The 16,217-nt window shown below is 40.9% G+C and overlaps 1 protein-coding gene and 1 long non-coding RNA gene across 2 annotated transcripts in view; one reads left to right on the top strand and one right to left on the bottom strand.

Moving 5' to 3' along the window:
• LOC125934882 (protocadherin alpha-C2) overlaps positions 1–6,856 on the bottom strand; it is an 89,899-nt gene extending 83,043 nt beyond the window's left edge. Inside the window, exon 1 of the mRNA XM_049648488.1 lies at positions 4,424–6,856. Within this exon, the coding sequence (XP_049504445.1) occupies positions 4,424–6,856 (2,433 nt within the window). The remainder of the gene's footprint in view (positions 1–4,423) is intronic.
• On the top strand, positions 6,679–8,252 carry LOC125934906 (uncharacterized). Its single transcript, XR_007461570.1, has 2 exons — positions 6,679–7,138; positions 7,287–8,252. It is a non-coding gene; the product is annotated as an uncharacterized LOC125934906 (long non-coding RNA).
• The last annotated feature ends 7,965 nt before the right edge of the window (positions 8,253–16,217 follow it).

The raw sequence follows: 16,217 nt of genomic DNA, 5'->3' as shown, positions 1-16,217 counted from the left end.
ACAGGAGAAATATTGTATACCCTACATATATATCCTGGCAAAGGACAAACTGCTTCAGTTACAGAAGAACAATACACTAACATAACACTGATACGTTCACTATAATTTTCATGTGGAATATTTAATAAAGTCAGTTGTTCACTGTTGTAAATTTTTTGCTACATTAATATTTATTATCTAAAAAATTTGCCAATACAATGAATTTTAAATGATAGGCAGAAATGTACATCTCTGAGGTAACATGTTGGATACCAACCTAAAAAAAATTAAAGAGCCCATCACAAATCTTACAAAAAACTAACATGAGACACATGTTGTCTACTTGTTGCATAGTACATCAATTTTGTTTATATCTATAAAGTATTATTAATACGAGAAATAAAGATAAAAATGTTTTCCTGAATTTCCTAAACTGACAGATTTTAGTATTGTAAAATATGTTAATACACACTGTAAACTAAACCAAGACAGAAGGACTCAGTATTTAGAGAGTATAATGCTAAGCTAAATAAGTCAGTAAAGACAGATACGAAATAATTTCACGCACATGTGGAATTTAAGAAACAAAACAAATGAGCAAAGGAAAAACACAGAGACAGAGAGGGAGAGAGAAACCAAGAAACAGACTTTCAACTATAGAGCACAAACTGATGATTACCAGAGGGAGGTGCGTGGGGGGATGGTCAAATAGGTGATGGGGATTAAGGAGTGCACTTGTCATCATGAGTAATGGATGATGTATGGAATTGTTAAATCATTATATTGTACACTTGAAACTAATATAACACTGTGTTAACTACACTGGAATTAAAATAAAAACTTAAGTAAAAAAGAAGGGCTTAGTATTTGAAAAAAATATAAATATATATACATCAAGATTCCTTTTTTTTTTTTAACGTTTATTTATTTTTGAGACAGAGAGAGACAGAGCATGAATGGGGGAGGGGCAGAGAGAGAGGGAGACACAGAATCGGTAGCAGGCTCCAGGCTCTGAGCCATCAGCCCAGAGCCCGACGCGGGGCTCGAACTCATGGACCGCGAGATCATGACCTGAGCTGAAGTCGGACACTTAACTGACTGAGCCACCCAGGCACCCCAAGATTCCTTTTTTTAATAAAAAAATTTTTTTTAACATTTATTCATTTTTGAGAAACAGAGTGTGAACACGAGAGGGGCAGAGAGAGAGGGAGACACAGAATTCAAAGCAGGCTCCAGGCTCTGAGCTGTCAGCACAGAACCCGAAGCGGGGCTCCAACCCACAAACCGTGAGATCATGACCTGAGCTGAAGTTAGACGCAACTGATTGAAACACCCAAGCGCCCCTAAACGAGATTCTTTATGACTCAGGCACACAGTTAAAATTATTATGAAATTGTACTCTTTTCAAAGGATTTTTGTTTTATAAAATCAAGCAGTAAATATTTTATTTCTAGAATTCTGTAGTTGGTATTACGGCATTCAGTGAACACTATGACAAGGATTCTGTTCTAAAGAATCAAGATTGGATCAATATGCAATTGGATAGGAAGAAGTCAATAATAAAATGCCTGGATGAATTACAAATACTCCAGCTTTCTAGAAGTTATTTTATTCATGTTCTTATACATCATACTTTCTTTATATATAAGGAAGTATCTAGTACACAAAAATTATTAGCAGGCAATGGACAACCTATAACTTGAAATATCAACATTGATGGAAAAAGATTGTGCAGGTACACAAATGGGATGGCACAGTATTCCTGCATGTATGAACAGTCTATCTTTGTTACTGTCACTCATATAAGTTTAAAAATTCAGTGGCAAGGGATATTTTCCTCTGTTACTAGCTATATTTCTCCTTTTAAATAATTTTCCAACTTCCAGATCCATTTCTTTCAAGTCTGCTCAAAATGTGTTTCTCAAACAATACCTGACTGCCAAACTTTCAGATTCCCAAACTTCAGTATTCTCATCTCTATTTGTTATAGAAAGCAGTGAAATAAAATAAATGATGCATTTTCTTGATAGGAAGAGAGTTTATACATTGTTTTGATACCTGAAATATTAACATTACAATGCACCAATTTTCTGTCTTAAAATTAACTACATTTTAATTTGTATTTGCTGCAACTTTCACAGTATAAACATGTGTGTCCCTACTAATCACTTTGTCATCTATAGGAACTGTCATCATATTTAGTGTCAGACACAGTATTGAGGTTTTTCTAGGACCAGAAAATCCCACTGTTAATGTTGTTTCACTACTATATATGAGGAAGAAAATAATCATTGAAATAATATATTTGAAAGAGATCTTTAAACTGCTAAATATATATACACATAAAATGGAAAAGTAAGTTAAATCTTTGTTCTCGATGTTGAACTCTTCCGTCTACATTAACACCCAATTCATCCATTCACAACTGTATTTATTCTTTCATTCAGCAAGCACTTACTAATCATATCTCATATACTGGATTCTATTATGCCATGTGAAACATAAAATATGCAAAATTATAATGCATATAAATCTATTTTATTTTCAGTTAACATCATCATTTGAAGGAGAATAACTAACTTATAACTTACTTTTCCCCTATTACCTAGAATCATAAAACAAGGAATCTTCCATTCCCTTCCCTAATTTCTGCATACCTCCTTCCCTTTTATCAATGATCTCTATGAAAAATCAGAAAGTAATACTGTAAAATTGCTGAAGACTGTCCTCACTCTATTTGATAAGTTTTTGAAATGCAAAGGGCCACTATGGATAAATTTAAGTATTTGAATAATTTAACTTTTATTAGATGCATTACTTTCAAATATAGCATTTACTTATTTTAAAGTATATTGGCTTCTAAAATAATAAGAAAATTAAATCCAAGTTGAATGGACTTTGAATGGCAAGTGCACCTTGAACACACAAATGTTTCTGACACAACAATTACTCCTCTTTCAAACAATAAGTAATAAATGGAATTGTTGAATCACTATATTGTACATCTGAAATGAATATGACACTGTATATTAATTACACTGGAATTCAAATTTTAAAAACAATTACTACTCTTTCTTCTTTGTGAAATATATCAAAACGTAAAATAGGGGCGCCTGGGTGGCTCAGTCGGTTGAGCGTCCGACTTCGGCTCAGGTCATGATCTCACGGTCAGTGAGTTCAAGCCCCGCGTTGGGCTCTGTGCTGACAGCTCAGAGCCTGTAGCCCGCTTCAGATTCTGTGTCTCCCTCTCTCTCTGACCCTCCCCCGTTCATGCTCTGTCTCTCTCTGTCTCAAAAGTAAATAAACATTAAAAAAAAATTAAAAAAAAATAAATAAAATGTAAAATAAAAGGTTGTCAAGTCCTATACCCAATGGTTTTATTTTCTATCAGTACAAACAGGTATTCTGAGACATGCTTATAATTTCCATATACTTAGAAACACTGTGTGGAGCTATCATTAGCTATGTTTCAGAGTGCCATTCTCAAAAAAGACTACTATGCAAAAATGACATTTATTTAAAAAGTATGACCTAGAAAATATGTTGCCATTTTATTAAATGGTGTATCATTCAGGATCTAATTCAAATGCCATCTCTACCACAATTCCTCTTCTGATTTCCTCCTCCTCCCTTCCCAGATGTTCTCTCACAGTCTCTCTCTCCCTTTGAACATCCATTGCAATTTATTTTTACATTTTTTAGGTTATCATTGTCAAATCATGTATTGTAATGGTTTGGGCAAATGCCTCATCTTCCATGATACTATGCTTATGTAATGTAACGACTCTTGCATATTTTTCATTCCCATTTTTGGTATCAGAATGCCTTACCCATATCTGGGACACCTGGGTGGCTCAGTCCATTAAGGGTCTGACTCTTGATCTTGGCTCAAGTCAACGATCTCATGGTTTGTGAGATTGAGCCTCACATCAGGCTCTCTGCAGACAGTACCAAGCTTGCTTGGGATTCTCTCTCTCCCTCTGCCTCTCTCTCTCAAAATAAATAAATAAACTTTTTAAAAAAATGCCTTACACATCTGTTGCTCAAAATGTTTTTTTTTGAATGAAGGGGTTTATGCTTTAAATAATTCCTTGAATAAATTCATAAAAGGAATTAAAGACATCCCCAGTCATTTATTTCCTGTACCAGAAACTTTGGTGCCTTATTTCTAATTTTAGTCCTGTATACTAGATTACTTTTATTGTTCTTTAATAGGCTTAAATTTCTTACCCTTGTTTCTCAGAAATAAACTATAAACTCCTTGAGGCCAAGGACAGTCTTTTAATACTTTTATACTCCCAGAATTCTTAGCATGGGGGTGCTAAGCAGGAGTGTTCAATTCAATGGATTAAATGTTGCTAAAGGCTCATCTAAGAAGCATTTCAGAACATAGCTAACAGCCATCTCCTGGGCAAGGGAATCAAATCCCTCAAGATTTGCTTACCATGGCATTGACATTTACGTGATCCCCTTTCCTATTCCGAATGTGAATGCAGGATATTGGCAAATTCAGTCCTATCCCAGTAGCCAGATTTCTCAGGTCAGCAGCACTGTATTCCCCACGCAACAGCAAACTGTTATTATCAGAACCAAGTCCTAGAGAGGCCTGATAGAGATAGGTCTGAGAAAGTCTCTCAACTGTAGTGACATCTATCGTGGCTGATGTCATACAAGGATTTGAAGCCATCTTCCTCCCTTGCCTCAGCTCTTCTGAAGAGCGACAGCAGCTTTGAGAACAACAAGCTGGGCTCTGGTTCACCTTGATGCACACAAAGAAAAGTAAGCACCCCAGAAATAAAAAGGAAATAGAGGCCAGGGCAATTACTAAATACAGGTTCTGGGTGGAAAGGTGGCCTCCTCTTTCCCAGGTATCTTCAAAGTCTGGAAGGACCTGAGGGGCAAAGTTGCTCAACAGTATACCTAATGTGACAGAAGAGGAAAGTGAGGGGTCTCCATGGTCTCGAACCACTACCACCACCCTCTGTTTAACTGCATCAGTGGGAAGAATGAAGCGGGCAGTACGAAGTTCTCCCATATTGGCTGAAATTCTGAAGAGGCTAGAGTCAGAAGCCTGAAAAATATGGTAGGAAAGCCAAGCATTAGAGCCACTGTCTGCATCCTCTGCTACCACTTTTGTGACCAAGTGTCCAGTTCTGGCAGAGCGAGGCACAATTTCCACTGGTACAGAGCCATTTCTGGGCAAGGGAAACAGGATGACTGGAGCATTGTCGTTCCTATCTACCACAAATAAGTTCACAGTCACTGCTGCACTTCTGGGAGGAATGCCACCATCCCGGGCTTCCACTTGGAAGTGAAACCCCCTGAGTTCCTCAAAGTCAAAGGAAATTTTGGCAGTGATAGCCCCACTGGATGATTCTACTGCCACCAAGCTAGAGGCTGTCTGCCTTTCAGAGATAATACCCAACAGCTCATAGAAGACAAGGCCATTTTTCCCCAGGTCCGGATCCTGGGCAAAAACACGGCCTAAAGAGGCCCCAGGATCATTGTTTTCAGCCACAAAAAGTTCCTGTTGTGGTTGAGCAAAATTTGGTGAATTGTCGTTCACATCAGCAACAGACACAGTCACTGTCCTGCGGGTGCTCAGTGGGGGTGAGCCACCATCTGAGGCAGTAATCAGGACATGGTATTCGCTGACCTGCTCCCGGTCCAGCGGCCCATCAGTCAGCAAGCTGTAGTAGTTGTCAAAAGAAGCCTTCAGCTTAAAAGGGCCTCCACTGGACATGCTACAAAAGACCTTACCATTGGGACCGAGGTCCTCGTCCCTTAGACTGAAGAGAGCAATCACTGTGCCAGGGGCTGCATCCTCAGAAACTGAACTGGATAGAGTCAGGAGGTTCACCTCAGGGGCATGATCATTCACATCAGTCACTTCCACCAGCAGTTTGACAGTACTAGCTAGACCGAAGGTACCCTCATCCCTCGCCTCAATGTATGCTTCCAACAACGTTTCAGGTAGACCGAGTGAAGCAGCTACCCGCACTTCCCCATTTCTAGGGTGCACGTGAAAGTAGTGTCGCAGCTCCACCAGCGTGCTATTGCTTAAGGAGTACCGGATTTCCCCATTGGAGCCTTCATCTGGGTCCGAGGCCTGAACTCGTAATAACAAAGTCCCGTTCGGGGCAGTCTCTGGTACCTTGGCACGGTATACTGTGCGCTCAAATACAGGCGCATTGTCGTTTGTGTCCACCACTATGATGGTAACTTGTGCGTCTCCGGAGCGCGCGGGCTGCCCTCCATCCTTAGCGGTGAGCAGTAGCTGGTGGGTGGCACGCTGCTCCCGATCCAGCTCTTTCTCTAATACCAACTCCGGGTATTCACTGCCGTCGACTCGCGACCCCATGATCAAGCGAAAGTGCTGGCTGGGGCTCAGGGTGTAGGTCAGGACACCGTTGCTTCCCTCGTCCGCATCTAGGGCATTAGGAAGAGTAAAGCGGGCTCCAGGCAACAGGAACTCGGGGATGTGCAGCTGCACGTCGCCGGCAGGGAAGACAGGAGAGTTGTCGTTGATGTCCACGACGTGAACTCGCATCTTGTGTAGCTCCAGCGGGTCCTCGAGCACCAGCTCATAGGTCAAGACGCAGGCAGCTTTAGTCCCGCACAGCCGTTCGCGGTCCGCCGGCTCTCGGACCACCAAGCTACCGCTGGCCAGATCCACCCCGAAGTAGGGCTCGCGGAGGCTGGAAAGTAAGCGAAAGTTCCGCAAGCGTAGAGCGGCCGCTGACAGCCCCAAGTCCGCGGAAACATTACCTACAGCTACGCTCCGCACGGTCTCCTCCAACACTGAGTATTCCAGCTGTCTGGCGGCAGAGCAGCAGGAGACCCACAGACATAGAACCGCCACCCTCCAGCCCACCATCCTCCTCCCTCTTGGCGTCCCCGCTCCACCAGCAGTGACCCAGAACCATGCTCCGGACTCCCGGAGAGCACGAACTGTGGTAAAGAGCAAGAGCCGGCCGCCCGCCGAAACGGACTCGAGGTGCACAGACCGCCGACGTTCTGCCTCTTGAATATACTGGAATTGCCCCGGGCTGACGGGCTGGAAGCTAAACTCTCGGGACTGGAGGCTTGGCAGCCGTCTGGGAAAGCGGAGCTGGTCGGTGCAGAGGAGCGCAGCGCCGCCTAGGGGTGCAGAGACGAGGTAAACTACTCAGGCTAGGGAGGGGCCATCTCCATTCCCTTCGAGCTGGGCTCTCTCCACAAAGTCCCGGCAGCCGGCGGGGGGCGGGGAACAGCGAGGAAGATGCCGTGAGAAATTAACACATCTTCCTTTGAACCCTGTTTCTAAGGACAACGCCCTAAGAAGGCCTCCGTCTTAACTTCCACAACCTCTGACTGAAGACTGCTCGTAATTGAGGCTGAGCTCGTTTGGGCTTCTCTCTCCACTGTTTCACAGGGGAGCGTCCAGTTCCGGGCGCTCGGACCCACGGAACCCCTCCAGTGCCGGCGAAGAGATCGGAACTCCCAGAGAAATCGCGGGGCGGAGGCGGCGAGAGGTGGAATCGCGACCCTGAATGACCACGCCTTCGAAGCTTAAGGAAACCGGAAGCCCCAAGCTAAGGGCTGAAGCATTACATTCTAGATTCCTAGCTTCTCCACTTAGGGTTAAAGTCTCTGTGCACCTTCTTATATATGGGAAGCCAAGATTTCAACAGAGGCGATCAGTGAGGAACAAATTGGGTAATAGGGTCTTCCCCAAGCTTCCCTCCCACCCCCCATCCCCGGCTCTAGCTTTTCGGGACACCCAGGTGGGCGAGCGCAAGGCTTATGGTTCGTTCCGCTTTTTTGTGGGTCAGCAATTTCCCTTTCCTCAGGAGCCCCTACTTGCTTTACAAGCGGACCTTGACGCTCTGGATGAGACAGGTTAGAAACCAGTCAGTACAAGCCCCTGAAACTCAGAAAAACTGACACTCCTCCCCAATGGGACGTGTAAAGTGGAAGTGGAAGAAAGTTACTGAGATACTCTCCAGAGTGTAACCAGAAAACTACTGTGTAAACTTATTCTCTGTAAATATTTAGAAAACAGCATTGAGGCAGGGTAGGAACTAACTGCCCATATGTTGTCCAACTTCGTTTTTAAACCGGTATTCTGAAGGGAAATTGGGACATTGGTCTGTCCTTGTAAAAACACCTCCGAGCTACAAGAAGTTATCTCCAAATTTGGCCTTGCGCCCAACAACCCGCGGCTTTCCCTGAGGGGGAGGCGAACTGAAAAAGCGTGACTTCAATGACTATTAAACACTAAATTCCTTAAATTTCTTTTAATGTAATTGCAACGTCGAAAGCCCCAGGAACCAAAATTTGAAAGACAAAAGCTAGATACTGATCAAGAATTGAAGCTTTCAGGGCACTGTATTTTCTGTTCAGAAAACTGCCTACAAGTGTTGATAATCACTGAAGCTGAAGGCTGGATACATGGGAGCTAATTACACAATTCTCTTTACTGTATGTTTGAATACACTGTTATAATAGTTTTTAAAATTGATAATTAAAATGGGGGTGGGGGAAGTAAGCTGTTCCAGCATTCTGGTTTTAAGACTGAAAGTGGGATTGGTAAATTCATTATGCCACTAAGAACCAATCACCTCCCCAGAACAATACAAACCCAGCCCTTATCTCTTCCAGGAAAGCAGAGTAAGCGCAACATAAGGCAATTTAAATAGTAAATGCCCTTGACTAATTTGTCTTTCTGAGATAAGGAACCAAGAAAATCATTGACACCAACAAGTCTTGGATAAAATTAAAGCAGGAAATATGTCAGCCCAGTGAAATGTTTAGGTAGAGACATAAATATAGCCATCACTGGGGATCTTCATTAAGATGTGAAATAACCCATAAAAATTAAATTTATTCACCAAATTTCAGAACCAAAACTAATTATCTACTTCAAATGCCAGAGATTAAAATTTGCATTTCCTCGCTTTCATTTAATGCTGCTAACTGCTTTGGGGTGAAAGATTATACTTTTCACTTTTCCAATAGCAGCTGATGAAATACATCTGGAGAGATATACTCAACTTTTGGAATGCCCCCTGATTTTAAGACCTACAATCAAGTTCCCAGTTAGACTGGATTTAGGATTTCTGAGCTCTGTCTAGGAGGACAGTGTGTGGGGGTGTAGATTAGCAAGTGGGGAAAAGGAAAAACTCATACTGAAAATCAACATGGAAAATGCTGAGAAAAACTCTTCCCCCTTCACACCCCTCTCACACTTTTGGCTTCCCCTTTCCCCCATTTCTCTGTCCAAACTGCCACTAATGATTATTTTCAAAAGATTTAATTTCTGTAAAGAATAAATGAATAGTGCTCACCTAGTAGGATTTGTCCCAACATCAGCCTCCCTATCTTTAGGCATAACTGGGATTTGTGCGAAAGCATTATTTAGGAGATATTTGGGATATTCGAAAACCCCAAAGATGAGGAAGTCACAAGTTCTTACTTTTGTATAAGATGACTTGTTGAACATTAAATCATAAATTAACAAAATTTCTCCTTAGCAGAAACTTTCAAATATTTCATTTTGCCATTTTATGCCATTTTCCATAGTTTCCCCTAATTCAGGCATTTTCAAGTTTTAATTATGTGCAAGTATAACTTTAAGTGGACTCATTACAAAAACAGTCTTGATTTCTGCTTGGATTCTATTGCCAAAACAATTATTATAAAGCTCTCCCAACCAAACTTGGCCTTAAACTAAATAACTTCAAATTTTTATTTAATAAATAAATTTTGAAATAAATTCAAAAGATTTCTAGCCATAATGCATAAGATCCTATTAGAGATCTTGCAGCCAAATAGGAAAAAAGTAAATTTGACACACACCAAAGAGTATGTCAGCAAAAGTGATGAAGGATAGAAGCAGAAATGCTCACCTTTAGTCCCGAAGGCTGACCTACAGCCTGCATAGTTTTTAAAAATATTTTTATTTGTTTATGAGAGTGAGAACCAGAGTGTGAGCAGGGGAGGAGCAGGGTGAAGGGAAACACAGAATCCCAAGCAGGCTCCAGGCTTCACGAGCTGTCAGCACAGAGCCTGACACAGGGCTCGAACTCATGAACTGCAAGATCATGACCTGAGAGAAAGTCGGAAGCTTAACCAACTGAGCCACCCAGGTGCCATGCTTGCATAGGTTTAATAAGGATTAAATATGTGCTGGTTGCTACATCCTTAAAGGGTCTCATGACTGCCTGTATATCTCACCCATAGTTAATATCAAACTGAATGATAAACACCAGAGAAATCTTGTGAAAGCAGTTTTATGAATAGAAATTCAAAGAAATATTTATGATACTTCCTACATGTTCCCTCCACCTTGAGCACTAAGCATATAACTACAAGCTTCATACAGCAGAAAGTGCAGCTTTTTCTGCACATGGGTCCTGTCCTATGCTACTTAAATAAACTCACTATGTTGCACCATATAATAACATCTCAAGAATTTCCTGGCCATTGTTCTCGACAACCCCACAACAAAAGGATATGTATGATTTTAAACCAGATTTTCTTTTTTTTTAATTGTTTTAATGTTTATCTTTGAGAGAAAAAGACAAAGCACAAATGGGGGAGGGGGAGAGGGAGAGGGAGAGGGAGAGAGAAGAGAGAGAGAGAGAGAGAGAGAGAGAGAGAGAGAGAATGGAAGCAGGCTCCAGGCTCTGAGCTGTCAGCACAGAGCCCGATGCAGGGCTCGAACACTAACTGTGAGATCATGACCTGAGCCAAAGTTGGACACTTAACCAAGTAAGCTACCCAGGGTGCCCCTAAACCAGATTTTCTTAGTGCTTAAGATTATTCCTTGGGAACATGTTATGTGCTTAAGAAACTAAAAGACAGGACATCAGCAGCATCACATCAAGCACATTTTCATCCTGTAAAGCTTAATGAAGTGTCCAAATCAAGTCTAACAGAGTAGGACTTCTTTGAGAGTAAAGATCTGTATCACTCAAATTTTGTGTCTTAAGTATCTAGCTGGGTTCTGGGCACACAAATTAAGTGGCTAAAGCACTCTCAATATACAACAACTTATGTCATCCTTTTTTCTTTTTTTACTTACATCCTTACCAATAACACATTACTACAGAATTTCTTTCTCAATTTTCTATTGCCAAGGAACCAGTTTTTCACATAATACATCACATAATACCATATAAAGTATCTTGGACCTTTCTTTTGTGAATCCTCACTCTAACTCTATGTTGTGTTTACTTACTACTTTATGATTATGTAATAATTTTTCAAAAATTACCTTTTTCTAAAAATTGTTTTCTATTTCATCTTCAAAGTATAGCCCTCAGAACCTAAAGTCATACTCCAGGTTGGTCATATCTTATCCAAAAAGAGGATATCTGGCCCTTTTAATGCAGGCTGGCTCAGTCCAAGGACCCAGAGGGAGTCCCACAGGACCAGTGAAGAGGGTCGTTGGCTTCTCCCAGAATGGAAATCAATCTTCCTGGATGGAAACGCAAACCGAGAGGAAGGGAGAACAGAGTTTACTGAAGATAGACAGAGAGAGCAGAGTCAGAAAGAGAGTCTGGGAGACTCAGAAAGGAAAGGAGAGACAGAGTCTTGTCTTTGCTTGGGGCTTGGGGTTTTTGTTGAGGATGGTGGTCTGGTATATGTGTCCCCTCAGGCATCCAAGAATTGGTCAAAATGATGAGTTTTTAGACGTCCTCCATAAGTCACTGAGGCCCTTGAGTCAGTGGTCTTGGAAAACATTCATGACAACCTCACCTAGTCATTCCTTAGATGTTAATCGGTTGTGCTGGAAGACTCCAAAGAAATCATGAACTCCTTGACCTTTACAAGGAGGATGTACATTAAGGCATGTGTAAGAATAGATCTAGAAAGGGAAACTGAAGGGACCCCATGAAAAAACTGCCTTTCTGGGGCGCCTGGGTGGCTCAGTCGGTTAAACAGCCAACTTCGGCTCAGGTCATGATCTCGCGGTCCGTGAGTTCGAGCCCCGCGTCAGGCTCTGTGCTGACAGCTCAGAGCCTGGAGCCTGTTTCGGATTCTGTGTCTCCCTCTCTCTGACCCTCCCCCGTTCATGCTTTGTCTCTCTCTGTCTCAAAAATAAAAACGTTAAAAAAAAAATTTAAAAACTGCCTTTTTTGCTCCTTTTCCTGCTTCAGTTCTTGCTAGGACCTAGGCCCCTACCTTCCTTCTGAGTTTCTCAGACTCTCTGTCTGAATCTGCTCTCTCTCTGTATCTTCAATAAACTCTGCTCTCACTTCCTTTTGGTTCATGTTTGATTTCCATCCTGGGAAAAGCCAAGGACCCCCTTTGCTGGTCCTGTGGGACCCCCTCTGGCTCCTTGAACCCAGCCAGCCTGCATCACTTTTTTTTTTTTTTGAGAGAGAGGGAGAGAGAGAGAGAATGCAAATGGTAAAGGGAGAGAGAGAGAGAATTGGAGCATCGGGCTCTTTCTCACAACCCCAAGATCATGACCCAAGTGCAGCCAAAACCAAGAGTCAGAAACTTAACCGACTGAGTCACCCAGGTGCCCCTGCATCACTTTCATTCAAAATACTATAAATCAAGGAAAAGAGTCTAAAATTGCATCTAGCTCTTTAACACCCATATCACATACTTTTTTAATCATGGATTGAAAACTAAAATTCACACCTATTTTTTTTGAGATACTCTTAAGCCACAGATCAGAAAGTCCTAGACTTTTATACTTTTTCTTTTTACTCAAATATGATGAACGTCATTGTGTTAAGAGCTAACCTATCTAGTTCAATCACATAATATATTTTACCTACATTCCAATTTCATATTGCTATGTATTTGGTAAGCAGTAACACCACATCTTCCTCTGAGCTGCGGATGAAAGTTTTCATCAAGTGTAGCTGAAAAGGAAGGCCTGAAACCTTTACCAGCAACCCCACCAGACATCAGTTTATTAGACAGTACCTAACCTGAAGTAAAAATTAAACCAAGAAGGGCACCTCAGTGGCCCAGTTGGTTAAGTGTTTGACTCTTTATTTCTGTTCAGGTCATGATCTCATGGTGGTGAGATCAAGCCCCGCACTGGGCTCTGCACTGACAGCTCAGAGCCTACTTGGGATTTTCCCTCTGCCTTTCCCCTGTGTTCTCTCCCCTTCTCAAAATAAATAAACTTTTAAAAAAATCTAACAAGACACTATCAACATTATCCAAAAAAAGACAACATACAAATCTCACATTATGGTTTCAAAACATGCTAAACAAATATCACTAGATCATCATTATGATAGATTCTTAAAAGAAATTTGATAAAATTTGACAGCTGTTACAAATGACCATCTTCATTTTAAACAGTAAAACACCAGAATTATTTCCATGAAAAATCATGAGCATAACAAGACATTTCATGTCATAGTATTATTCAATACTGACTTGGATACTCTAAACAACACAAGATAAGAAAGTGTGACTCTGTGTGTGTGTGTGTGTGTGTGTGTGTGTGTGTGTGTGTTAGAAAGAGGATAACATGTATGGTTACAAGATAAGTTTATAGCTGATATAATTTTCTACTCATAAAATCCAAGAAAATTAAAGAAAAAAATAATTAGAACTAAAAAGAGTTCAGTGACATTATTAGCTTTCATCTTTGATGAGATTCTATAAAACATTTGGACTTCAAGCATAATATATATGAAAAGAAGTTACTAAGTGCCATGAAAACTGGACCAAGATGTGAGAGAGTGCTAAGAGTGAATTCTGGCCACTGGAGCTTTGGAAAGTGTGGTAATCAATTTCAGTTTTGAGCATCAGTACCCCAAGGCCAGTGGGTTTCTCCTAGAGGCTATAGCAGGGCAATATGACTGTGTGCACTCTTGTACCGCAGTGGAAAAACCTTTACCCCTTTCCACAGAAGACTAACAGTGGGACTGGTCAGATGCCATATGATTCACACACTCTAAGCAGAAACAAAAGTGCTTCACTGAGCCTAAAATAGGGAATGATATTTCCACACAAGATGATAAGCCTAGGACAGGCTGTGTGAACTCCTTATCTCTTGGTAAGGAAGTGTTCCAAGTCCAAGGCCCATTCTTATGTGAATAAGTGAAGGTTGAAAGACTACAAATTAGACTGCCCTTCCCAACACTAAGCATAAAATAAGCTTCAATAAAGTTAAAAGTATTGATACCATACAAAGTGTGTTCTCTGACCACAATGGAAAGAAATTAGAAATCAATAACAAAATGAAATTTGAGAAATTCACAAATATGTGGAAATTAAATCACATATGCTAAAGTATCCAATGGGTCAAAGAAGAGCAAGGAAAATTAGAAAACACTCTGAGACAAATGAAAATGAAGATACAATATATGAGAAACTTATGGGATGCAACTAAAGCAGTGCTCAGAGGAAAATGTATAGCTGTAATGTTGACACAGAAAATGAAGAAATGCCTCATATCAGTAACCTAACCTCCTACTTTGAGTTTCTGGAAAAATAAGAGCAAACCAAACCCAAAGCAAACAAAAGAAAGAGAATAAATAGGATTATGGCAGAAATAAATGAAATAAATAATGGAAAAATAGTAGAGAAAGACAATGAAGCTGAAGCCACAAGCTGGTTCTTTGAAAAGATCAACATAATTGACAAACCTTTACCTAGACTGACCAAGAGAAAAGACAAGAAAATGAAAATTATTAAAACCAGAAATGAAAGAGGAGACATTACTATTGACCTTAAAGAAATAAAAAAAAAGAGTTCAGGGGGAATTAAGATGGAAGAGCAGTAGGGGGACCAGGATTGTCCTCATCCCTCAAACACAGCTGTTTTGAGGTTGAGATCACTTGGAACACCCAGGAAATTGATCTGCAGAGCAGCAGAAGGATCTCCACAGTTGGAAGGAGATAGTTTGGCAGGATCGAGTTTTTTGATTCTCTGGTTTACTTTTCTCCCCTTTCATTTTTCTCTTTTTACGGCATAAGGCTTTCACCCTCCCTTATTTTTCTAGGGTTACTTCAACAAATCAAAGCACACCTACCTAAAGGTCCAAACACTCCACCACTACAATCAAGGAAGAGCTCTGCAGAGGACTGACCAGTGGAACAGAGCAGCTAAAATGCAACAACAGAGTGCACACAACATACAGCAGAAACACTCCCTGGAGTGCCAGGCCCTGGAGAGGGTATGACCCCCTTTTTAATATAGTAGTACTCTCAGGTGCAAAACACATAACAAGCTTTTAAAACACACAAAAGACAAAAACCTAGTCAAAATGACAAGATGGAGGAATTCCCCTCAAAAGAAAGGTCAAAAAGAAATCACAGCCAGTGGGGTGCCTGGGTGGCTCAGTCAGTTAAGCGTCTAACTTTGGCTCAGGTCACGAGCTCATGGTCTGTGAGTTCGAGCCCCATGTTGGGCTCTGTGCTGACAGCTCAGAGCCTGGAGCCTGCTTCAGATTCTGTGTCTCCCTCTCTCTCTGACACTCCCCCATTCATGCTCTGCCTCTCTCTGTTTCAAAAATAAATAAACATTTAAGAAAAAAATTTTTAATATAAACAAAATTAAAAAAAGAAATCACAGCCTGAGAATTGCTCAAAACAGATATAAATAATATATCTGAACAAGAATTTAGAAAAACAGTCATAAGACTAATACCTGGGCTGAAAAAAGTATAGAAGACACCAGAGAAACTCTTGCTGCAGAGATCAAAGACCTAAGAACTAGTCAGGATGAATTTCAAAATGCTACAACTGAGATGCAAAATAAACTAGATACAGTGACAGCAAGGATGGAAGAAGCAGACAGCAGAATAGCTTAAATAGAAGATAAAATTATGGAAAATAATGAAGCTGAAACAAAGATGGAAAAGAAATTACTAGGTCATGAGGGGACAATTAGAGAACTAAGTGATTCCATGAAATAAAACCATATCCATATCATAGGAGTGTCAGAAGAAGAAGAGCAAGAGAAAAGGGCAGGTTTATTTTAACAAGTTATAGATGAGAACTTCCCTAATCTGAGGAAGGAAACTGACATCCAAGTCCAAGAGGCAGAGAAAACTCCATTCAAAATCAACAAAAACCAGTTAATCACTGTAACATATCATGGTGAAACTGGCAAAATACAAAGATAAAGAGAGAATTCTGAAAGAAGCTAGGGTAAAATGTCCTTAAGCTACAAGGGTAGACACATAAGGTTAGTAGCAGACCTATCCACTGAAACTTGGCAGGCCAGAAGGGAGTGGCAGGAAATAGTCAATGTTCTGAATATGAAAAATA

The sequence above is a fragment of the Panthera uncia genome (assembly GCF_023721935.1).
Source record: "Panthera uncia isolate 11264 chromosome A1 unlocalized genomic scaffold, Puncia_PCG_1.0 HiC_scaffold_17, whole genome shotgun sequence".
Classification (NCBI taxonomy): Eukaryota; Metazoa; Chordata; class Mammalia; order Carnivora; family Felidae; genus Panthera; species Panthera uncia.
The sequence above is the reverse complement of the archived record's forward strand: the minus strand, read 5'-3'. Positions and strand labels throughout refer to the sequence as shown.